Consider the following 25219-nt stretch of genomic DNA (forward strand, 5'->3'; position numbering starts at 1 on the left):
TTGGGGTGGGGGGGGTAGAGAGGGGGCTCTATACCACTGATGCATTTACCCCTGTAGGTTAGGACAAAAATTTGTCCAATGTACCAGCAATAACTCGTCTACTTTTTGCCCAAGGCACCAACGATAACTCATCTACTGTTGAGATACAGTGGGATCATCAAAACCCACTTGTGAAAGCTAGCAACCGGGAATGGTCACGCACTCATTAATGGAAAACCTTGCCTGTGAAACACCAGGGTGACATTTTGTAGTCAGGTCGCGAACCGAACTCAGACGATACACCTTTAAATGTGAGTCACTAAATATGAGCTATCCTATAGCCCAAAAGGTGATGGAACAAATCTTGAAATGTTCATCAAAGAAGTAGACTGAAGATGCCCAACCAGACTGGGCATCTTCTGTCATGGCAAATCACTCCTTCACTCCTCCTCTCGTCTCACTTGGACAACCTCCATCCTCAGTCTGTTTAATCCTACCCTTCGCTCTAGGACTTTGGTTGGCAGTACACCACCAACTCAGATCTTCCTCTATCCTTACCTGTGATATTTTGTTCTCCTCGGTAACTTCCCTCCTCTCCCCCACTCCTTACCTCTCCACATCTATTTGTAGGTTCCTATGTTCCATTTTGTCCTCCTCCTGTCCATTGATCCCCCTTGTTGTGTCCATGTGTTGTCCTACTGCTCCCCTTTCAATGTTGCATTACCTCCTCTCACCTTGCTCTTCTATGTACTTGAGTCTCACCTTGAGCCTAGACTTTTTGCACAAAAATAAAATCGCTTTATGGTATGTATAACCCATTTAATGCCATCAATGCAGGTTCCAACCATCCTACCACGGAACACGAGGCCGACAGTGTTTGACAACTGCAAAGTGTCTGCGCATTTAGATGAGAACGTAAGTTATTTTCTCTTTTAAATTTCTGTGTGATTCACCAACATGCATTGACTGATTAATGGTGCATCTTTCATGTTTGAATGTAAAGTGGAAAAATATATAACGATCTTGGTTTGTAATGAGTTTCATCTCAATTGCCTTCCGGACCTTGAGGTTTTTTGTTTTATTTTCATTCCTTTTCTTTTTTTGCACAATAAAAATGTGGAATTTACTTTTCATTTTTATTTTACGTTTGCATTTGGTGCAATTCAAACAAGAAAAAGAGCAATCAGAGATTGCAGACCCTCGCCAGGATTTGTTTTGTGTGGTATTTGTGTAGTTTTGTGTTACGTAATTAATAATAGCCATAACTAGAACTGTCACTTTATAACTGTTGGCAGTGATGACCGGGTACAAAGGTGTCCCACTTTGATGCAACCCTGCTTTGAATGGGCACTTGACCCATGACGTTTATTATCATGCAATTTAATTCAGAATGGGATGAAAATAAATTCAATTCAATTCAAATCAAATGGAAGACCAAATAGATGCAGTCCTGCATTGGAGTCATCAGAAGGAACCCGAACAAGTAAAAAGCAAAGATTAAGTCATCAGGAGGAACCTGGATAGGATTTGCATTTCAGCTGCTGCTCCTCTACCTTCAAACCCATCCAGGCACAACCAAATGAGCCCTATTCAAAAAAATGAAAAAGAGCCCAGATCAAAAAATATATATATATTCTGGCTGCCAGAGTACGTTTCCGATCAGTTTGAAATTTGAAACATATATTCTCTTTCACAACTAGATCATAATTGTGAAGTTTCACTTCGATCGATCAAGCGGTTCAAGAGAAATAATTTTTAAAAATTATTTTAGCTTCATCCAATATGGCTGCCAGACCATCTGACATCAATTATTCATGAATTCTCTGGTATCCCCAAGGCATGGGGGAACATTTGTGTGAAGTTTCCCCTCAATTTGTCCAGTCGTTCTGGAGAACATTTTTATATGTTTTAGGGTAAATCCAATATGGCTGCCAAGCCATGTGACCTTTGACGTCATATGTGTGAATGGTTTGTTCCTCATGGATAGGCAGTCATACGTGTAAAATTTCGCCTTGATCTCTTCAGCCATTTCTGATAAGAAGATTTTTTGAAGGGTTTAAAAAGGAAAAATGCAATATGGCTTGCGAATCATGTGCCGATGATGTCATCAATTTTTTTTCCCTGTGGACCAATTTATCCCGAGATAACCCTCAAAAATTTTCACCTGATCGGATGTAGCGTTCTACTTCTGCAATTATGACATCATAACAAAGGCACCTATGACGTCATAAAAATCAAACCTATTCCTCATGAGGAGTACTTGCCGTATGCCAAGTTACAATTTTTTTCCTTGGTGTGGTTTCAGAGATACAGAGGTCCAAAGTTTTTTCCGTTTTTCAACATGGCTGCCTTACCACTAACCTTTGACGTCATAATTATAATTAAACCTTTTCTACATGAGTAGTCGCTCTTGTGATGAAAATTTAGGCTCAATCCGACAAGCAGTTGCGGACTAAGCAACAAACAGACAAATGCACTAAAATGCAATACGCTCTCCTCTGGCGAGGGTAACTATGCATTGAAGCAAGATAGGTATTTGCCTTTTCGTTCCGGTTGTTAAATTGGCCCATAGCTCGTGGCATTCATTCACATTTTTGATAAGGAGCCCAACTTTGATAAATATATCTCTAATCATAAATGGAACTTTGACTTAATCCAACCAACTGGGGTCGGAGTGGGGGTGGTGTGGAAGCGGAGGGGGGAAGCTGGGCGATTATGAATTATGGTGTGGGAAAAATGAAAGTCACCAATCCTGAAAATATATGATGATGTTAATGTCCTGTACTCTTAACAGAGCGTTTGCGTTGCCGAAGCAGTTTCTTGGCAATGGTTATACTCAGACTCAGTGGTTTGACATTGCCTTCCCAGCATTGTTTGTCCATGCTCTATCATTTTAAATACTGTTAGTCAAGCAAGGAAGTAGCACGTACCATTTTTAAAGTATTTGGTATGACTCGGCTAGTGCTTGAACCACCGATCTACCAGACTCAGAGCAGAGGCTCCAACCACTATGCCAGTGAGTCTGGTAATATAAGCATAGTATGCTCTTATTTCTCTTTCACCTGATCAAAATACTTCATAAAGCAATTTGATGACTGTTTATGCTGTCTTTCACGATTGTCGGCTTGAATTTTGGCGACGCAGATCACAACTTTTCTTCCTTTTCAAAATGGTGCATCTCCTCGCTCTCCCTTCTCCATTATGGAATTCCTTTCTGCAATACATCAATTCTTCCGGCAATTGAAGTAATTTGAGGAGGCCTCACATGATTGTCTTGCGCTGTAAACCAATAACACCAGACTCAGTGGCATTGTGGTTGGTATCTATTGCAAGTTTGGTTTGTTGGCATTTGAATTCTCTCTGGCTAAGTTGTAGCTAAGACCAAAAAAAAGGGTATGTGCTGCCCTCTTGCATGACACTCAGCATTTCAAGGATAGAATGTGGATAACCCTGTTGGTTTACATCCCATGGAGAGGTGGAAATTTCTTCTTAGTTGCCCCACTGATTGTGGAGATAACAACAATATCTGCATAATATGGCGTCGCCAGCACTCAGAGTGGTCTGGTAGTTATGTGACTTCTCCCAAGGTCCCTGGCTGTTTGTCTGAACTCGTCACGGTATTGTCTAATGTTAATCTCTGCATGTAACAGGTCCTCCATAAGCCATGGAAGCTGTCTAAATTTTTTTTTAAAGAAGATATTTTGTGGGATGTTCTTGATGCCAATTCTATGCTCAGCGCATCTATGCCCACCACGCAGGCGGATGAGAATCTTCCTCTACGCATTATGCTGTTACTTATGGATGAAGTGTTTGAACTTAAGGATAAGAACCAATGGCTGCGCAGAAATATCAAGAACCTGCTGCAACAGTTTATACGGGCAACCTTTGGTGACATGATCAACCGGTGAGTTACTCTGTACAGAAAAAGAACCATGCTTGGCTTGAATGATAGTTGCCCATCTTTCACAAAAACTTGACTGACTTTCCTCCTCCTTCTCCTCAGACAGACCACAGGGGGGATTTCACAGAATACATCAAAAAGAGTGGGAAATGGAATCAGACAGAAACATTGGGGGAAGGGATCCAAGAGCTTCCAAACACTTCATTAAACACTGCTTCACCGATACATTAATTATGCATGCTTTTGCTAAACATATGCCTGGTGTTGGATTAATGGCTAGGGTGGCAGGCTTGGGATCCTTAGGTCCTGAATTCAAATCCTGCTCTCCAATTGAATTAATACCAGGTGGGGTTGACTCAGTCTGTCATCCTTCCGAGGTCGGCAAAATGGGTACCAGCTTGCTTGGATGATTGAGCCATTCAAGTATCCTCTGTCAGATTGGCAACCCGTCCAAGATTGTGCTTAATAGCCAAAGGAGACTGCTTTTGCAGCACCAAAGCTCTGCACAGAGTATGGTCCTAATATATGGATGGATGTACTATGAAATAGCAATTATAATTTATTAATCAACTATCCCTCAAGCCAAAGCTGTAACAATACAATTGATTCACAGGGTGAGATGATGTTTGTGTAAATCAGTATAAAGCAGTTGGGCTTTTATGATTTAGTCGGTGTATGGTTTGTTGTAAACTTTGATGAAAGTGGTAATTAGTAATTATAATGTTGTTTTCACTTTTTATTTATTTTACATTTTTCAAGAAAACGTTTTTCTCCTTTTACTTGAGTATAGTTGCAAAGTTTCCTATGGAAATATTTTTCCTTTATTGAAAATGGTTTATTTCTTTGAAATTTGAAAATGTTTCACTTTGCACAACATTGATGATTGTTCATTGCTCTGCATTGCTCTTTCCATCCACAGAAAAATAGTTGATCATGTTGACTACATGACTTCACCAGAACAAGTTGCAGACCACGTTAAGAGATTCCGGTAAGAGTTTTGAACAGAGAAGGGTGCAAAGTTCCTTTCAAATGCATAAAGTTTTTATTATCTTGCCAAAACGAAGATTTTGCAAGATATGTTAGTCAGCTTGTTTGTTTGTTTTTTTTTTTTGTTTGTTTTTTTTTTTTGTCTGTAATCACGTATAAATAATTCTGCAGAGCACAGTTATCATTGGACATTTTTGTAATTTCGCATATCAGAGGCCTATAGAGGTCCCTATAGAGGTAAAATTTTGAAGGTCAAGGTCAAAGGTCAAGGTCACTTTGTGCAAATCAGGGGAGTCGACGAAAGCCTTATTCTTTGAGTAATTTTGATCCAATCGTCTTCAAACTTCATGGGAATATAGTTCATGGTCTGGCACTCAGCTGATTAATTTTGGTGGCGATTGGCCTTGACCTTCATATGTTTTTTTTTTGTCTGTAATCACATATAAATCACTCTGCAGAGCACAGTTATCATTGGAAATTTTTGTAACTTCGCACATCAGAGGCCTATAGAGGTCCGTTTCAGCGCATAAAATTTTGAAGGTCAAGGTCAAAGGTCAAGGTCACTGTCGCAAATCAGGGAGTCGACTAAACCCTTATTTTTTGAGTAATTTTGATCGGATCGTCTTCAAACTTCATGGGAATATAGTTCATGATCTGGCGCTCAGCTCATTAATATTTGGTGGCGATCGGCCTTGACCTTCATGGTTAGCGCCGAAGGTCAAACATATTTGACCCTAAGGTCAAATTTTCAAGTTTTAGGAACCATACCGTGTAGTACCTCAAATTGAACACCTCGATGAATGCTTTCTCGATATGTCAAGCTTGAGACATTATGACGTCATTTGGTGACGTTATGAGGCAAACGCATATTTTTCATGGTTACTCTAGAACGATTCTCATCGGAATCTCTCATAGGCAGATATTCCTCAAGGAGTCGCTCCTGGTGGATATCAGCTCTGTTCACCTCAGTGTGACCTTAAAGAAGTCACACGTGGTCACCTTTTGGCAAGATACGGGTCACCCTGCGGGTGACATTGGTTTTTTTTTTATTTTTTAATCTTTTTTTTTAATTTAAATCATTTAAAAAAAAATAAAGTTGCCGATTATAAGCTATATATCATCATCATCATCATCTGATTGAGCGAACTCGGATACACCTTTCGATTGCTTGCTGCTCAATTTTATTCAAGTCGCAACACGAGCGGTCACAACTCCTGATAGTGTGATATATATATATATATATATATATATATATATATATATATATATATATATATATATATATATATATATATATATATATGTATATATATATATGTATATGTATATATATATATATATGTATATATATGTATATATATATATATATATATGTATATATATGTATATATATATATATATATATATATATATATATATATATATGTATATATATATATATATGTATATATATATATATATATATATATATATATATATATATATATATATATATATGTATATATATATATATATATATATATATATATATATATATATATATATATATATATATATATATATATATATATATATATATATATATGTATATATATATATATATATATATATATATGTATATATATGTATATATGTATATATATGTATATATATATATATATATATATATGTATATGTATATATATATATATATATGTATATATATATATATATATGTATATATATATATATATATATATATATATATATATATATGTATATATATATATATATATGTATATATATATATATATATATATATATATATATATATGTATATATATATATATATATATATATATATATGTATATATATATATATATATATATATATATATATGTATATATATATATATATATATATATATATGTATATATATATATATATATATATATATATATATATATATATATATATATATATATATATATATATATATATATATATATGTATATATATATATATATATGTATATATATGTATATATATGTATATGTATATATATGTAAATAAATGGATATAAATATATATATATATATATATATATATATATATATATATATATATGTATATATATATATATATATATATATATATATATATATATATATATATATATGTATATGTATACATATGTATATATATATTTATATATATATATATATATATGTATATATGTATATATGTATATATGTATATATATATATATGTATATATATATATATATATATATATATATATATATATATATATATGTACGTACATACATACATATATTGTCATTAAAACTGGTGTCTCTGGGCATTTATAAGCATTGAAATGTATATCTGCAATGACAGACCAATCAGCCTTCTCCCAATCATCAGCAGGGTTATGGAATCTGTCATCGCTTCAGATATTAAATCCTTCCTCTTCTCCAATGGCCTGATTTCGGATCATCAGTTTGGTTTCAGACCAGGTCACTCTACCCTGGATATGCTGCTTCTGCTCTCCTAACAATGGATGGAGGTACTCAATGCCAGACATGAATTCAGAGCCATATGCCCAGACATATCACATTCTTTTGACACGGTCTGACACCCTGCCCTGCTCACCAAACTCTCTTCCTATGGTATCCAAGGCCAATTCCACTCATGGCTCGCAGACATCCTCTCCTGTCGCAGCAATTTGTGGCCATAAATGGAGTTCTCTCATCCCCTCTTCCTGTCCAGAGTGGAGTTCCTCAAGGCAGTGTTCTGGGCCCTGATCTTTTTCTGGTTTTCTTCAATGATCTCTCCGACTCTGGAAAATCCTCTTTATCTCATTGCTGATGACTCCACCCTCTGCCGTACCATCTGTTATCCCTCAGACCGGCAAGCAGCAGCTTTTTCACTCTCTGCAGATCTGGGTAAAATCACAAACTGGTCCAACACGTGGAACATTTCTTTCACTCCTGTCAAATCTCACACTCTCACTATGTCTCTCCGAAAGGACCGTTTGGAACCCCCCTCCATCTACTTTCACAACAATCTGCTGGAAGAAGTCTTTTCATTCAAGCTTCTGCGTCTCACTATCTGCCATGATCTTTCCCGAGAAAGCCACATTTCCAACCTGGCCTCCAAAGCCAGTCGCCGACTGGGCATCCTCCGTTGTGCAAAGCCCTTCCTCAGCCCACCTGAGCTCCTGACCGCATACAAAGCCGTCGTCCACAGCCTGATGGAGTACTGCTCTCCCCTCTGGGCTGGTGCTCCTGCCTCTCACTTTTCTCGGCTTCACGCTCTGGAAACCAAGGCATTTAGGATCATTGTTATCTCCTGCGGTGAGGCTGAGTCTTTCGCCTCTCACTCTCTCACCGCAGGCAGGTCGGTGGTCTTTCTGTTTTCTACCGTGTCCTCTCTGGTCTCGTCCCCCCTGCTCTTTCTGTGATATGTCGCCCCCATATTTCCTCAGGGTGCTCAAGGTCCGCCAACAACCCCCTTCTGGGAAAACTACCAAAATCACGAATCACTGCTCACCTTCACTCTTTTATACCTCTTTTTTCCCACCTTTGGAATAAACTCCCACACGCTCTTCAATCCCATTCCTCCCTCCAGGCCTTCAAAACAGCCTTTCACCACCACCTCTTATCTTTCCCCATCCAAATCCTCGATCTTTTCTACCCCTGATAATCCAACCCAACCCCACCTCCTTCAAATTCCCTGCTTTCCTTCCTGAAAGTCCCTGTAATGTCCATCTTGTATACCCCGTTTTCCCCGCCCCATCCCTCTCCCTTCCACAGATCACCAAATGTCTGTTCTCCACTGTGTTGTCCTTCCCTCTTCCACCCCTCTTGTCTCATGCTCCTCTTGCTGTGCGTTGTGTTAGCTCTCATACAAGCCTTGACAATGTATACCAAAAAGAAAAAAAATGTATCCAGAGATTCGTAGATATGATTATCAGGCATTCCATGATAAAGGTGAGGAAAGTGCAGGGGGGGGGGGGAGGGAACTTTATCATTAAGAAACCATTGCTGCCTTTTCCAAGTCAAGGTATTGTTGATCAGGGTAAAAAAAAAAATGGTGAATTAAGACCCCGGCAAGGGATAGCGAGGTGATTAAGGATGAGCCTTCATAAAGGATGATTAAATAAGGCTGTTAATTTTCTTTGAAAGTGGTGTTTAAATGAACCTAAACTCCCAGTTTTCATTCATGCACTCCCTTGGAGTTCAGAGTGGTGCTGAGCTGTCATCCACCAGACGGAGGTCTCCTTGGGTTAACCCTTTGGGTGGGTGCCTGAACTATCCTATCCTTAAGAGAGGATGATCACTTGTCCCTTCTATCATCTGAGCCAATTTGAACATTGATATTGTAACACTCTGAGATAGATGGAGAGCACGTCGTGGTGAGATCGTGGTGGGTGGTTACACCTACTATTGGTCTGGTCACTCTGATGGTTACCATACCCAAGGAGTTGCTGTGACTGTATCCAATAAGCTGACTTCCATAATAATTGAGGCAACACCAGTCAACAAGTGTTTTCTAAGCCTAAGGATTCGTCACTCCTTGGGTGTCATTTCGCTGGTCTCTTTATGTGCTCCAACTGAGGCGAGTGATCTCACCGTGAAGGACGCATTCTTTGACACACTCGAGTCTGTGGTTGATCAGTGTCTCAGGCGAGATACTCATCTCGTTTGTGGGATTTCAATGCATCTACTGGCACTGATAGGGGTGGTTATGAGACATGTGTTGGTCCCTTTGGGTCTGGCACTGTGAACCAGAATAGCACTAAGTTTCTTGACTTTACAAAAAATTGTGGACTTAGGGTGGCTGCTTCATGGTTTCAGCACCCACAGGCTCATTTGCTTGACTTGTTATTCCAATGCTGGTGATGCAGCAAAGGAGATTGACCATGTACTCGTTGATAGTCACTGCAGGATAATCCAGAACTGCAGGGTCGACCAGAGTGCTCAGTTACTCAATACCGACCACATGCTTGTTGGAGCAGCTCTGAAGTTGCAGCTTTTATCTGGGAGAATGGTACCATCCCAGCCGAGGCTGGACGTTGGCAAGCTCAAGGATGAAAGGGTAGCTGAGGAGTTTGCAAACAGGCTGAATTGGGGTTTGGGGGGTCTGGGTGCTTTGGGGAATTCTGAAGAGTTGTGGAGTGCCTTCAAGCTGACCATCCTTGATGTTGCCGGAGGATGTCTTGGAGCTCACCGTAGGGTGAAGAAAAATTTTGTCTCTCAAGGGACACTGATACCATTGACCATAGTCTCAGGGCCAGGCTTTATGGCAGAGCTGAGCTGTTCAGGAGTTGAGGCGTAAAACTGTACATGCGCTGAGGATGGACAAGGAGGCATCTGTGCAAGGTATCTATGAGGGGGTTAGAGCATCACTAGTATTCAAGTGATTCTCGTCCTGCTTACACAGGAATCCATGCATTGCATTTCCCAAGCCCATCTCTCGGTGTACTGCAGTTAGAGTGGACGGTGGTGGGCTCTTGACAGAGGAATCAAAAGTGAAGGCCCGCTGGGCCGCCTACATTGAGCGGCTGTACCAGGCTGACACACGAGCTGTTGAGTTGGATATCAGAGGTGTTACTCTCCCTATTGCTGACCCTCCAATCAAGTGTGATCTACCCTAGTTTGTGGAAACCACTGATCTCTACTACTGGATTGGTCACGTCCACAGCGGTTGTATATGGAGGAGTGAAGTCACCAGAAGTTCACTTTCCGCCATCTTGTCTCCCCCAAAACATCACTGCAGCGAATACGAAAACAGCAGACTGGCAGTAAGAAATCTCCAAATGCAAGCAGTAAACTTTGCATGTAACTGATGCAAAGTTTTATTAGTTGGTGTAATGAACTTGTGAAAATCACAGACCTCATGTGACCGTGAGAGAATGTCACTTTGCGTGGTTTAATCACCTTTTACGTCTGTGCGCTGACGGGGAACGTTGACATTTCACATTTTCATGTGTTCAGTGTATTTTGTGATGTCATATTCAAGGTGATTAAACGCAGGTGGTGACCTTTCGGCCCATCATACCTGCACCACATCAACACAAGAAAATTCCGGACTTTTTTTTTCCAACTTCGAGAGGAGTAGGCATGTCCTGGGTAAAAAAAAAAAAAAAACCTCAACCACACAACACCCCTTGACAAGACCCACCCCCATCAACAACACTCTGCAGACATGCACATAATCATCCATCAATGCTCAAACTTGCAAAAAGACCTGCCAACATCCCTCTACCCCTCTCTCTCTCTATTGAGTGCAGCCTGTGGCTGCTGGTTACATCATTGGTTGGGATGCGGCTGTGCTGCTGATGCAGTGTCTCCCTTACCAGTACACCGCTACTCATTTTGCCGACCTTGTAAGGATGACAGGCTGAGTCAACCTCCTGGTGTATATTAATTCAGCGGCCAACGGGACTTGAACTCAGGACTTTTTGGATCCCAAGCCGCCACCCGAACCACTAAGCCAACACCAGGCTTTTTCCTCTACCCCTCAATCTCCATAACTTCCAGGTTCCTATCTAATTCCAATTTAAACCCATCTACTGTTTCTGTCACCAATTCCTTTCCACGGAGACAGTTCCATGCATTAACTACTCTTTGAGTGAAAGACCCCTACCTCACTACCTTTTTAACTCGACTCTTCTTTACTCTCAAGCAATGCCCCTGGTGCGATCACTGTGTCTACTCTGCTGAATAATTCTTCTGCACTTATTTTGTCGATGCCCTTCAATACCTTAAACATCTCAATCGTATCGCCTCGTAACCTCTTTCTTTCTATTGCATAAATCCCTGTCTCCTTCAACTGCTCCTCAGCTGAGTCGAGTGAGGCCCGGAATCAATCTGTTCGCCCTGCGTTGAACCCTTCGACATGGCAGCGATGTCCTTCCTGAGTTGTGGTGACCAAAACTGCACACAATATTCTAAATGTGGCCCTCACTAAATTCCTGGGCTATGTTAACAACTCTTTTGATATATAATTGATCCCCCTCCAAAGACAACTGAAAACCAGATTTGCTTCACATTTTGCTGCCTGACACTGTGCTACCTGCTTACCTCCCATATCTCTTACCACCCCGAGATCCTTCCCCCATGTGACACACTCCAACATTACCCCTTGTATCCTGTAATCTCTATTTATATTGTTCTTCGGAAGAACTTCTTCCCCATCTCCAACACCTTACACTTGCTCAGGTTAAATTACATTCTCCAATGTTTTGCCCAATCTATGAGAGTATCAACACTTTCCTCAATCTGATCACTACCCCCTCTGCTATCCACCTTCCCTCCAAGCTTTGTGTCATCTGCAAATTTGGAAAACCTCTTCACCCCTCTCTCCAAATCATTGATGTAAATAATTAATACTAATGGTCCGAGTCCTGATCCCTGAGTACATATAAAGTTAACAACATTAAGAGAAGAAAGAGAGGTGGGATGGAAGGGATCCATGGTGTCAGGGAGGGAAGTGACTGAGGGGGAGAGTCTGATGGGGGGGGGGGGTTCCTTCCCCCACTCCTCCAAATGGTAGGGGAATGTTGATTTAACCTGAAGTTTGTACATTCTAAAACATTCTTGTGTGCAAAATGAAAGCAGTCTAATCATCTTCTTCGTTTATTGATGTAATTTTTCAGTTTTTAACACGTAACCCCTGAATATGTTTTGAACTTTACATTGTATAACACACAAGGAGTGTTGAGATGGGGGGGGGGGTACCCCACGCTGCCTGTGAGAAAAGTACACAGCTACATGATATTATTTACGAGAAGGATATTATATTTATAAGGTTTCAGGATGTGTTGGACATTGAAAGGCTATGTATGGCGTTATTGGCCTCGTCATGGTTAACTTTTTCCTGTGAACTTTGGTCTCAAAACGCCCTTCAAGCCAACATCTCGTAGCTTACAACCTTGCCCCGAAAACATTAAGAAACGTAGAATAACAAAAAATTGCTTAAAATAACAAAACATATTTTAAATAACATAAAAAAACATGACTTTAGTTTTGTTTTGTTATTGATGAAGTGACCTGGAGCCTAATGCAACTTGGATGTTACGCCTATGTATTGATCGCCTCCTTGCAATTGCCAAGGAGCTCCAAGGGAATTTTCCGGAATTCGATTGAGTAATAGGAACAGTAATTTACTTCAAAATCCATTAAAATATTAGACAGAAGTTGAAATATATTTGAAGAAATATATTTTGCAAAATCGGCCGGGCCCGGTTCAACGTTGCGTGTTACAATTAGCCTCTTTTGGGGGAGACAAGATGGCGGAAAGTGCACTTCCGTTGGCTTCAGGCACGAGCCGTCGTGACCAATCCAGTAGTAGAGATCAGTGGTGGAAGCACAGGCTGCGGTGAACCAAGTGAAATGGGGTGAAGCTCCTGGGATCTGTGGCATCCATGCTGAACTTCTCAAGGCTGGTGCAAACACTGTACTCGTTTTGTTGCATGCAGTTTTGTGCTCTGTTTGGAACACAGGCATCATCCCCACTGACTTGAAGAGGTGCCATGCAGTTCTGTGAAGAGGGACAAGGATGAACTGATTAGATTTTGGTGAAGATCCGGATCCGGATCCAACGATTATAATTTTTTAAGCAATTCTTCACCATTGAGAGATCGGGCTAAACCGATATATAGCACAATATCTCAAAAAGTTGTCGATTCATTTGGATGAAACTTTTTGGACAGGTTGTGTGTGTGACAAGGACGAATTGATTAGATTTTGGTAAAGATCTGAATCTGGATCTAGATACAAGAATTATTTAATCTTTCAAGTGATTCTTCACCATTGAGAGACAGGGCCAAAAACAATACATTGCATGATATTTTAAAAATTTATTGGGCTCGATATATTCTCGTGGATCAAGTGTTACGTGGTGGAGGTATGCGCTCTACCGAGTGTCCTTCTAGTTAGGTCATCTCTTCGAGCATGACCTAATAATATGGGTGTCGATGTCCTTCAATCCGTCCATCCGTCCGTCCGTTCACAATGAAGTTGAAGCGGGAGATCTGGTCATTAGTGATCCTGATAGAGGTCGATGAGACGTACACGATGGTATGACTTTCAAGGTCACCGAAGGTCAAGGTCAAGGTCACGAGGCCTTTGAAGTTGCGAAAATGACGATTTTCAAATTCTATCTCTCCGCCATTTCTCAAGCGATCTTGAATTTGATTGTGGCATATGAATCTATGGAACAATATCTAGATTTTGTCGGGCCGGATTTTCGATATTCGCTTTCGTTTTCACGTCACGTGACTTCAAAGTTGGCCAAAAATCCCTCCTGACCCGAGAACATTACACCCAAGTAACAGGAACTCATGCTTGTAAAGGTCGTTCTCGTGCTTGATATTCGTTAACTCTCGGTTTGTGACTCCTATTATATAATCTGCCTGCCTGCCCATAGCATAGCTTTTTCGGTACCCCCACTCATCGCCGAATGTCCCCACCAAATCGGCAAATCGCCATAGGCCTAGGTCATAGAAGCTATCATAATCTAAAAGTATCGGATGGCATATCGTTATGTGTTTAATATACGTCAAAGTGCTGGAAAACAAGAGCGAGATCTCCATATACGTATCCATATAAGAACATACGTATCCACCCATCAAATCCACTGACTGACTGGTTTGTGTCGTAGTTGTCTGTCTGCCATTTGCTACTGTACCTACCTACAGTAGGTAGGTACAGTACCTACCTGCTACTGTACCTACCTAATCTACTACATAGAGTGATAGTGATTATACCACCTACTTATACGGACTCTTGGCCATCTACCTACTGGACATTATTTGACGGACTCGTTTCTCGCAGAGATGACCGTCACTCCCACACAGGTGTATTTTTTTCTGGTTTTTTTTTCTGTTTTCTCTGCAACCGCTTATCTGATTGACACGACATTTTCACCATAGCTGCAACTACTCATGTAGAATGTTGTAATGATAATTATGACATCATAGGTCACGTGTTGTGGCAGCCATGTTGGAAAAGAGGAAAAACTTTGGACCTCTATCTGAAACCACTCCACAGAAATAATTTGAAACTTGGCACATGTGAATTACTTCTCATGGGAAACAAGTGTGATTTTCTTTTGATGTCACAGGTGGTTTTGTTATGACGTCATAATTGCAGGCATCAAACAGAATGCCTTAATATTTTGAATCTGGGTTCAGGGATTTAAATCAAACTTGGTATAATTATGTATAATCTATACTCATAAGTTTGTGTGTGTGTGTGTTTTTTGTGTCCCAGTGTATGTATGTCTCAGTGTGCGTGTGTCCTCCACAACTCCAAAACCATGAAACTTAGTGGCTTGAAACTTTGCCTGCATACTCAGGGAACTCCAAGGAAGTGCGTGAGTGAAAATCGAGTGTTTTGGTTAATTAAAACAACCCTTTTGAAGATAATTAACGGCCTTATTTCATTATATCCTTTGTCAGGTGATCCTCAGCCACCTCGCTCTCTGGGGTCTTAAGGTATTTCCTGGGTTTCCTCGATGAGGTCTGAAGCTGCCATGTTTTTTGGCCTGCTCAACCATGCCTTGACTTGGAACAGACCACAACGATTTCTTCATGATAAAATTTTTCTTTTTCACTCTCCTCATTCATATCGATAACTACGAATCGCTGGATACATTGCAATGCTTATAAATGCCTGGAGATACCAGTGTTCGTGGCTTTATTTCATTTCCGCACATGCCATAACCTCGCAAATCTCTTAAACGAAGCCGAATTACAAAATATAAGCTCCAGAAATGAACTTAGCAGCAGTTCTGATGGTAACAAACTGTTCATTTGTCCAATTCGGACTTGCTTGGGCGTTTCTGGGTGCATGGGTTTATCGAGAGCAATTGATAATCACCTGCCAAGCCAGGCGTTCCATTGGAAAGCTTGCATGAGTGCTTAAGCCACTTGACAAGCATCCTACAGTTGATAGCGGTACAGTTCATGTTCCGATCGGGATGTATAGTCGGTAGTTGCTATACAAGGCAGAGCTATGTGTCCAGCACACATGAACGTGGTACATATAGGTAGACTTGGATCTGTAGGAACCTTCCGCGGGTGTGTGGACATGCCATGCTTGTTATGGGTGTCGTGCTGGCAAAGTTTCATCCCGTATCTTATGGAGGTTTTATCAGGTTTTCCTTTGTCCTGGTGACTGTTTCAAAAGCAATTGGTTTTTGGGTGTGCTTTACAAAGGTTTTATGGTTTCTTTTTGTGAGTTTCAAAGCAAAATATTGTTGCAGCCACGGATACCAAGACACCAGCTCGTCACTCAGGGGAATTAATCCCCGGTTGTCCTCGGTAGAGCCGGACCTGGGGCCACCGCTCACAATTAACGTCATGGTACGGTGGGTTGTTTTAAAACCACAAACGCCACTCAGTCAACCATGAGATCCAGTATCTGCCGTCTATTCCGTTTAACTTGAGGTCACGTGGTTACCTGAGCGGGGAGCGCACCCTTGGCAAAGCACCAATGTTATCTGATTAGATTTTAATTAGGGCGGCCGAGCGTTTTAACCGCTGGTGCGTGCCGACGATTTTTTTGTCAAATCTGTGGTCATTACCTCCAGTCTATCTCGGTTCGAACAATGCTCGACCAATGGAAGGAAAGGACAAACACGGACAGGTTGGAAATTGACAAATAATTTATTAATAATAAAATAAATAAATAAAAATAACTTTATATTTTCTGAGGTGAATAAAGAAGGAATGTCAAAGCAAAATCAATCAAAATGCCAGGAAAGAGACAAAGAGCAGATGCTTATCGGGGGTTTACTTGCAGATAAACACAGACAAGGGTACCCAGCAGATCATTTGTGTGTGTGTGTGTGTGTGTGTGTGTGTGTGTGTGTGTGTGTGTGTGTGGGGGGGGGGGAGAGAATCGTCTCGCTCACCAGAAAGTCGTCCGGGAAGCAAAAACGTCCTGAAAATGCATGTATCTGTGTCACGTCCGTCGTCAGCACCCAGCTTTGCCGTGCACCTTCTCGCGGGGCAGCCTTGAATGCCAGTCGAAGTCTGGAGGGCACGAGATTGTCTGTCGCGGGTTTAGAACCTGGTGTTGGTGATTGACCCGAGCCTCACTTGTTGGCGGCGCTGCTCACACCCACACGCGCACCACACGCTCGCTTGCCGAAGCACTTGGAAGGGCGAATTGTCTTGTCGGCGCTGGTCAGACACCCGCTTCTTGGTCGCTTCTCTCACCCTTTGCTTTTTCCTCTCTCCTTTCGCTGTTCCTCTCCTCACGCTTTTCTCTTCAGAACGCTTTTTCCCCTCCTTTTTCCTCACTTTTTCTCCTCGGACTTTTTCTCTTCACACTTTTTCTCTTCAGACTCTTTCTCCTCAGAATGTCTCTCTCCACTCAGAACGTCCCTCTTTCGCTTTTTCCTCACTTTTTTATATCTCAGAATGTCTCTCCTCACAGAACGTACCTCACGCTTTCTCTCGCTTGTTTTTATATCCCCGGGCCGTCTCCGCGGGGTGCCATCCGCCCCAAGCTCACCCCGCCCCACTGGGGCACGGTTACCATGACGACTCGTGCGCTCTCAAAAAAGGCGGGCATCGGAGCTCGCGAAAGAATGTTGCTGAGGAAAAATGAGGGCGGGCTTCAGAGCTCGTGAAAGAAATGTGTGTGAACGTGTCTGTCGTAAAGAAAAAACAAGCTTCCCATAACAGAGAGGATCGATCCTTTACCCTTCTCAACGCATCACATTGAAGATCCCATTAGACATGGGGATGGGGCTAATCTGAATATGCATTTTAGGTAATAACTGTCTGAGGATCTGGATGTGTAGATGCATTCATCAGACCGGATTCTAAAATCCATAACAATTTATTTGATTATGCCCTATTTTGCCATATGACGTGTTTTCTAAATTACCGAGCCAAATTTTTTTTCCACCCATCACACACAGCTGTTTATAAATATTATTGTTTATGCACATCGCTTTGAAACGTTGATATAAATGCAATGTTTTAAAAATTTATCAATTGTTTATTGAAATTCCACCAAAACAACAGTGAAAGATACTCAAGGTTTTTGGGTTGTATACAGTACGCACTGTAGTTGGGAAGCACACTGACTCAAATTAGCGGATTCCCCAAAAATTGCAGATATCGGCCAAGCACTAATGGGCATGCGTGCATGTTGTTCACAAAGCATAACATTCTCTCTCTCTCTCTCTCTCTCTCTCTCTCTCTCTCTCTCTCTCTCTCTCTCTCTCTCTCTCTCTCTCTCTCTCTCTCTCTCTCTCTCTCTCTCTCTCTCTCTCTCTCTCTCTCTCTGTCTCTGTCTCTGTCTCTGTCTCTGTCTCTGTCTCTGTCTCTGTCTCTGTCTCTGTCTCTGTCTCTCTCTCTCTCTCTCTCTCTCTCTCTCTATCTCTCTCTCTCTCCTATCTCTCTCTCTCTCTCTCTCTCTCTCTCTCTCTCTCTCTCTCTCTCTCTCTCTCTCTCCTATCTCTCTCTCTCTCTCTCTCTCTCTCTCTCCTATCTCTCTCTCTCCTATCTCCCCTATCTCTCTCGCTCCTATCTCCCCTATCTCTCTCTCTCTCTCTTCCCTATCTCTCTCTTCCCTATCTCTCTTCCCTATCTCTCTCTCTCTCTCTCTCTCTCTCTCTCTCTCTCTCTCTCTCTCTCTCTCTCTCTCTCTCTCTCTCTCTCTCTCTCTCTCTCACTCTCTCTCTCTCTCTCTCTCTCTCTCTCTCTCTCTCTCTCTCTCTCTCTCCTATCTCTCTCTCTCCTATCTCTCTCTCTCTCCTATCTCTCTCTCTCTCCTATCTCTCTCTCTCCTATCTCTCTCTCTCCTATCTCTCTCTCTCCTATCTCTCTCTCTCTCTCTCCTGTCTCTCTCTCTCTCCTATCTCTCTCTCTCTGTCTCCTATCTCTCTCTCTCTCCTGTCTCTCTCTCTCTCTCCTATCTCTCTCTCTCTCCTATCTCTCTCTCTCCTATCTCTCTCTCTCTCCTATCTCTCTCTCTCTCCTATCTCTCTCTCTCTCTCCTATCTCTCTCTCTCTCTCTCCTATCTCTCTCTCTCTCTCTCCTATCTCTCTCTCCTATGTCTCTCCTATCTCTCTCCTATCTCTCTCCTATCTCTCTCCTATCTCTCTCCTATCTCTCTCCTATCTCTCTCCTATCTCTCTCCTATCTCTCTCCTATCTCTCTCTCTCTCTCTCTCTCTCTCTCTCTCTCTCTCTCTCTCTCTCTCTCTCTCTCTCTCTCTCTCTCTCTCTCTCTCTCTCTCTCTCTCTCTCTCTCTCTCTCTCTCTCTCTCTCTCTCTCTCTCTCTCTCTCTCTCTCTCTCTCTCTCTCTCTCTCTCTCTCTCTCTCTCTCTCTCTCTCTCTCTCTCTCTCTCTCTCTCTCTCTCTCTCTCTCTCTCTCTCTCTCTCTCTCTCTCTCTCTCTCTCTGCTATCTCTCTCTCTCTCTCTCTCTCTCTCTCTCTCTCTCTCTCTCTCTCTCTCTCTCTCTCTCTCTCTCTCTCTCTCTCTCTCTCTCTCTCTCTCTCTCTCTCTCTCTCTCTCTCTCTCTCTCTCTCTCTCTCTCTCTCTCTCTCTCTCTCTCTCTCTCTCTCTCTCTCTCTCTCTCTCTCTCTCTCTCTCTCTCTCTCTCTCTCTCTCTCTGCTATCTCTCTCTCTCTCTCTGCTATCTCTCTCTCTCTCTCTCTCTCTCTCTCTCTCTCTCTCTCTCTCCCTCTCTCTCTCTCTCTCTCTCTCTCTCTCTCTCTCTCTCTCTCTCTCTCTCTCTCTCTCTCTCTCTCTCTCTCTCTCTCTCTCTCTCTCTCTCTCTCTCTCTCTCTCTCTCTCTCTCTCTCTCTCTCTCTGCTATCTCGCTCTCTCTCTCACTCTCTCTCTCTCTCTCTCACTCTCTCCCTCTCTCTCTCTCTCTCTCTCTCTCTCTCTCTCTCTCTCTCTCTCTCTCTCTCTCTCTCTCTCTCTCTCTCTCTCTCTCTCTCTCTCTCTCTCTCTCTCTCTCTCTCTCTCTCTCTCTCTCTCTCTCTCTCTCTCTCTCTCTCTCTCTCTCTCTCTCTCTCTCTCTCTCTCTCTCTCTCTCTCTCTCGCTATCTCTCTCTCTCTGTCCCATCTTCATTCTGCCCCCTCCTAATACAGTGCAGCACCCTCTCACACATGTCTCTCTGTCTCTGGACTCGTCCAGACGGTGATTATGTACAGATGGAGTTTGTGTCTGGGCATTATCTCTGGACAGTGTCTGTCTCCGGACCTGTCTGGGCCGTGTCTGTCTCCGGACGCATCCGGGCAGTATTTGTCTCTGGACATATCTAGATGGGAATTTGTCTCCGGATGTCTCGGGCAGTGTTTGTCTCCAGACAGCTTGGCTCTGACCGCGTCCAGCAGATTTTGTCTCCAGACATGTTCTGACTGTGTTTGTCTCCAGGAGTTATTTATGGTTTGACCGGTACAAAATGTTTTTCAGACATTATTTTGTTTCCATCTTCACTGTTATTCCATGCAGAATCATTTTGGTGAGACAGTGTGAATTGTAATTCACGCTCCACCACACATCTGCCTTCCCTTCCCCACGGCTCCTCACTCTCCATTTCTACTCGCTGCCCCTCCCTCCTCACTCCCCCTCCCTCCTCACTCCCCCTCTCTTCTCACTCCCCTCCCTCCTCACTCCCCTCCCTCCTCACTCCCCTCCCTCCTCACTCCCCCTCTTTCCCCCCTCTCTCCCCCTTATTTTTCTCTCCCCTACCCCCCCCCCTTAGTGTTGCCATCAGCGAAGCGACATGTGGTATTTGCGAGTGATGTAATAATGTGGGTGGAGGCATATCTGTCGATGTCATTATGTTGAAAAATTCTGTTCTAGTTACCCTCGCCGAAGGAGAGAGTATTGCATTTGGGTCCGTTTGTTTGTCTGTGTCTGTTTGTTTGTCTACACAGAACTTTCGTGTTTTTCTCTGCAACTGTTTGGCAGATTAAGATGAAATTTTCACCATTGGTCCGACGACTCATGTAGAATGTTTTACTGATAATTGTGACATCATTGGTCGCATGGTGTGGCAGCCATATTGGAAAAACGAAAAAGCTTTGGACCTCTGTATCTCTGAAACCACACAAAGGAAAAAAGTGAAACTTGGCACACAGCAAGTACTCCTCATGGGGAATGAGGTTGATGTTTTTTTTTAATGGCATCATAGGTGCCCTCGTTTTGACGTCATGATTGCATATATAGAACACCACATCCGATCAGTATGAAAATTTTTGAGGGTCATCTGGGGATAAAATGGTCCAGAGAAAAAAACTTAATGAAGTCCATCGGTCACGTGATTCAGCAGATATATATATACTGTATATATATATATATTTTTTTAAATTATTATTTATTTATTTTATTTTATTTTATTTTATTTTTTAAATACCTTCAAAAATCTTCTTCTCTGAAGTAGCTGAACAAATCGAGGCAAAAGTTTACACGTATGACCGCCTGTCCATGAAGAACAAAAGGTTCACACATATGATATCATAGGTCACATAGTTTGGCAGCCATATTGGATGTACTCTAAAACCAATAAAAATGCACCACTCAAAAGAAGTCCTGGTGAGAGTCTGCAATCTCTGCTCTTTTTCTTGTTTTTATCTGTGTTACTTGTACAAGCTCATTCTTCAACCATAGTTACCCTATCAAAAGCTGTAATCATAATTTGAGGTGCAGTGAAAATATCCATGCTTCACACTTCCCTGTACAGAGATTCCCTGTGGCCTGGTGGGATCCTTGCTGAGACCGCTCATCCTCGGGATGAGGCCACACAAATGAGGACAAGGGTGACTGCTCGCACCAAGATGTTGAGCAGCATGCCAGGTATGTTTTGGTAAAACACACGTAATAAAATGTGATTAGTGTAAGAGACCTATGGAAGTGTGCAAAATAAAATTGCTTATTTTTAACAGAGTGAATGTAATACCTTTTCAGAACTCATTTTGAACAATAGCAATGTGTAAAGATATCCAGAAAGCTATTTGGACTTGCATTAAACTGTAATGTATGATAAAGGGTGTGAAGTTTGTAAAAGGTGATGATGGAATCCTGTTGTGCATCAGATGAGCTCAAACATATCCTTGGAGCAGAAACGATGCGCCGTGGACTATTGCGCGTGTTCGAAATGTTCCAACACCGACAGCTCAACCGTCGACTCCTCTTCGTCATTATTGAGGGCCTGCTCGAAACGCTCTACCCGCGTAACCGCCTGCACCAGCTATTCCTGCGCTTGCACGGTCGCTCGCCACGTCTGCACGCCTTTCACCAGCGCTTCAGACAGCAATGGCCTGCGAGTCATGCAGCCCGCACGTTTCAACTTGCCAGGAGGTGACACCCTGCACAGTTGGTCCTAAGTGTCCCCACATGGTCACAAGCAAACAATTGATTCATTTACGGTCACAGACTGCTTGGGGGTAAATGGGTGAGTGAACGAAGAGAGCAGCAAAAACCTTAAAAGGAGAAAGACGATGTTCTGACTTGTGTACACTTCATTGTGTATCGATTGATCGGATGCTTAAGGACGTGGGTAGTCATGATGTGAACTGGTGGTCCAAGCAGAGAAGCTTCATGTTTACATTGATGATGCAATGACAAAGGATGACACTTCCTGCCTTTTTTATGTTGCTAAACCTAATGGTATGGAGGCAGCATTTGTCTTTTTGTTCGTTTTATTATTATTTTTGAGACATCTGGTAATTGACCCATTTTACTGACCGTATATATTTCCCCTTTATATCGGAAATGCAGGAAGTTGGCCTGTGTGTATGATTCGTGATTTATTTGCGAGAGTTATTTGCCCATGTCAACAGTTTTTGATTGAAAACAGTTTTTCATTATGGTTATTTTAAAAATTCGCCGAGAATAAAAACAAATAAAATTCAGAGGTCATTTTGTTTAAGTCAAGTACTTATTTTTGTTTTATTTTGAGGAAATCTTAAAAACGGATGTGTTGATGTACACTTGGTGTTGATTTACTGAAGCGTCACTTTAACCGTGTGGGTCATCCATTTTGATGTCCGAGTTATTATTATTATTATTATTATTATTATTATTATTATTATTTTTTGATTTTTAAAAAATAACGAATCCAAGGTTCATGCTGGAGCTTGTACATAAATCACATGCAGGTTTGTAATGGGAATGTAAAAATAGTCTGAAATACTGTGAAACCTGGTTTTATTAAATGCAAATTATATAAGGTATTATGAAAGCACTGAAAGGAACAGCTCGCTGTATACTGGTTATATCGTGCATTTCACGGCTCGTCTAATTATGGCTAATACTATAAAATGTGTTCTTGAATCTTTAACTCAGTCATTCGCTCTTTGCGTCATGTCTCCTTGCCATTTACAGGATTACAATCTCCTTCAGTTGTAAGCTATGCATCTCAATATTTAAACAAACAAATGAACAAAAAAACCTAATCATTTTAAAACATCATCATTGGCTATTCTGTTTCGGTGTCACTGCAGTGCAGTTCCAGGACATCGATGAATATTTGTTTTGCTTATTTAACCTTTACCATCTCAATCCATGCATCATTTTTATTCCTGTCATTTGGAGACTCTGCTTCTCTTCAGGGAAGAAGAGGCACAAGGGTACTTGTATTTCCATTGCTTTACTTACAAACCTTCAACCTAATCTTTGTAGTGCTTCAAAGCCATAAAGCTTTGCTGATGATAATTTGACCAATTTTTTTTCTTCTTTTAAACCTCGGAATTTGCCTTCCCCATCCCCCCTTCCCCCCCCCCCACTTTTTTTTTTTAGCTTGTTGCAGCATTGATTTGGGTTTGGTATTTGCTCCCAGCTGAGGTTACCTTAATGTAAGTTTTCTTTTTAAAATGTTGAACTGGTCCATAAATTTGTGCCTATTTAGTCGAGCTGGATTTTTATTTTTGTGAATTACCTGGGAGATTAAAAAAAAAAAAACTTGAGCACTGTTGTTTTTTTCATCGGCAGGAAATTCAAAGCGTTGGGTGTTCTCGATACTGCTGAGAACATGCAAATGTTTGTGCAAAGAACCTTGTGATCCAGACTAATTTTGTTTCCACACTACATACCTTTTAAGTAATGCTACATAACAAAGGCACTAATTTTTTTTTCACTTTATTTTTTTTTTTACTTATTCAAACAGGGTGTTTTGTTTGTGGTGGGAAGTTACGAAGATTGGGGTGGCATAGGACCTGCAGTAATCCAATGGTAATTCCATGACTATGTGTTGGATTTGTTTTTCTTTGATTGTGCACATATATATATATATATATATATATATATATATATATATATATATATATATATATATATATATATATATATATATATATATATATATATGTATGTGTGGAAAGCACATATTTGAGAGAATGCTCTTCTGTATTATGTAAATAATTTGATGTATCTATTTGTACAGCCTCAATGTTGATGTGTCGATAACATCAACTCTTTCACTTACATTGTTAGTTTGAGCAGTGCAAGTCATGAGTCTTTTAATAAACCTTAATGCAGCACTTTGAATTTTATTGTGGTAGTATGTAAATGTTTCAGACTGGATGGGAAAATAAATACAGCTTGCATTTAATAAATTTTTTGGAAAATGAAATGATTTTGTAGATTTTACTTGTGTGACAAATTGATGTACAGTTTATAGTCATGAGACAACAGGCTGACTTTTCCTTCATGTGCTATTCAGAATTTGTAGTAGAAACTGATTTTTTTTTTGTTTTTTTAAAAGAAAATGTTTCTTTGCATTATTGCATGATGTATGAATTGAAAGTTTTCATTTTTGAAAATGAAGTGGGAGTGGGAGTGGGAAGGACAAAACTGGGGAACAGAGACATTAGGAGATCTGTGGAAGGGAGGAACATTTTGAGACATTTTGTTCAGAGCGTGGTTGGTATCGTTAACATTTGACGAAAACATCTCCTCACAAACTACCTGACTGATATGGATCAAATTTGGTACGATGCATTCGGACGGCATGGTCTCTTGAGGTGTTTTTGCCCCAAATATTAGTATTTCATTCAAAAGTCTTCTTCTCAGAAACCGACAACCAGATCCAGGCCAAACTGGCCATGCGGCATCGTGACCATTCCCTCACCTTAACTTGTGCTCCCCATGGCCGTATCTCCCCTGGAAAGGGGCCATGTCCTTCCTCCACATATCCTTCATATTCACTAAAACCTATTTTCCTCACAAACTACATGACCGATATGGACCAAATTTGGTATTATAAATCAGAACAGTAAGGTCTCGTGGGGTTGTGCTCACTCTCCAGATCCGCCCCTATAAGCAGATGAAAAGGGGGGTTTTGCCTCAAATTCAGGTAATTTATTGAAAAAATAGTCTCAGAA

General features: G+C 41.2%; 1 protein-coding gene across 5 annotated transcripts in view; it reads left to right on the forward strand.

The window, feature by feature from the left end:
- The window catches only part of SNX13 (sorting nexin 13), a 223303-nt gene extending 198927 nt beyond the window's left edge, over nt 1-24376 (forward strand). For all 5 annotated transcript variants that reach the window (XM_085892259.1, XM_085892261.1, XM_085892260.1 and 2 more), the window contains 5 exons: nt 817-894; nt 3738-3883; nt 4800-4868; nt 21580-21692; nt 21932-24376. In XM_085892259.1, the coding sequence (XP_085748385.1) occupies nt 817-894; nt 3738-3883; nt 4800-4868; nt 21580-21692; nt 21932-22200 (675 nt within the window). In that variant the 3' untranslated portion in view covers nt 22201-24376. The remainder of the gene's footprint in view (nt 1-816; nt 895-3737; nt 3884-4799; nt 4869-21579; nt 21693-21931) is intronic.
- Nucleotides 24377-25219: the final 843 nt, after the last annotated feature.

The sequence above is a fragment of the Eptatretus burgeri genome, chromosome 8 (assembly GCF_056783735.1).
Source record: "Eptatretus burgeri isolate ZD-2024b chromosome 8, Ebu_testis_v1, whole genome shotgun sequence".
In the NCBI taxonomy this organism is placed as follows: domain Eukaryota; kingdom Metazoa; phylum Chordata; class Myxini; order Myxiniformes; family Myxinidae; genus Eptatretus; species Eptatretus burgeri.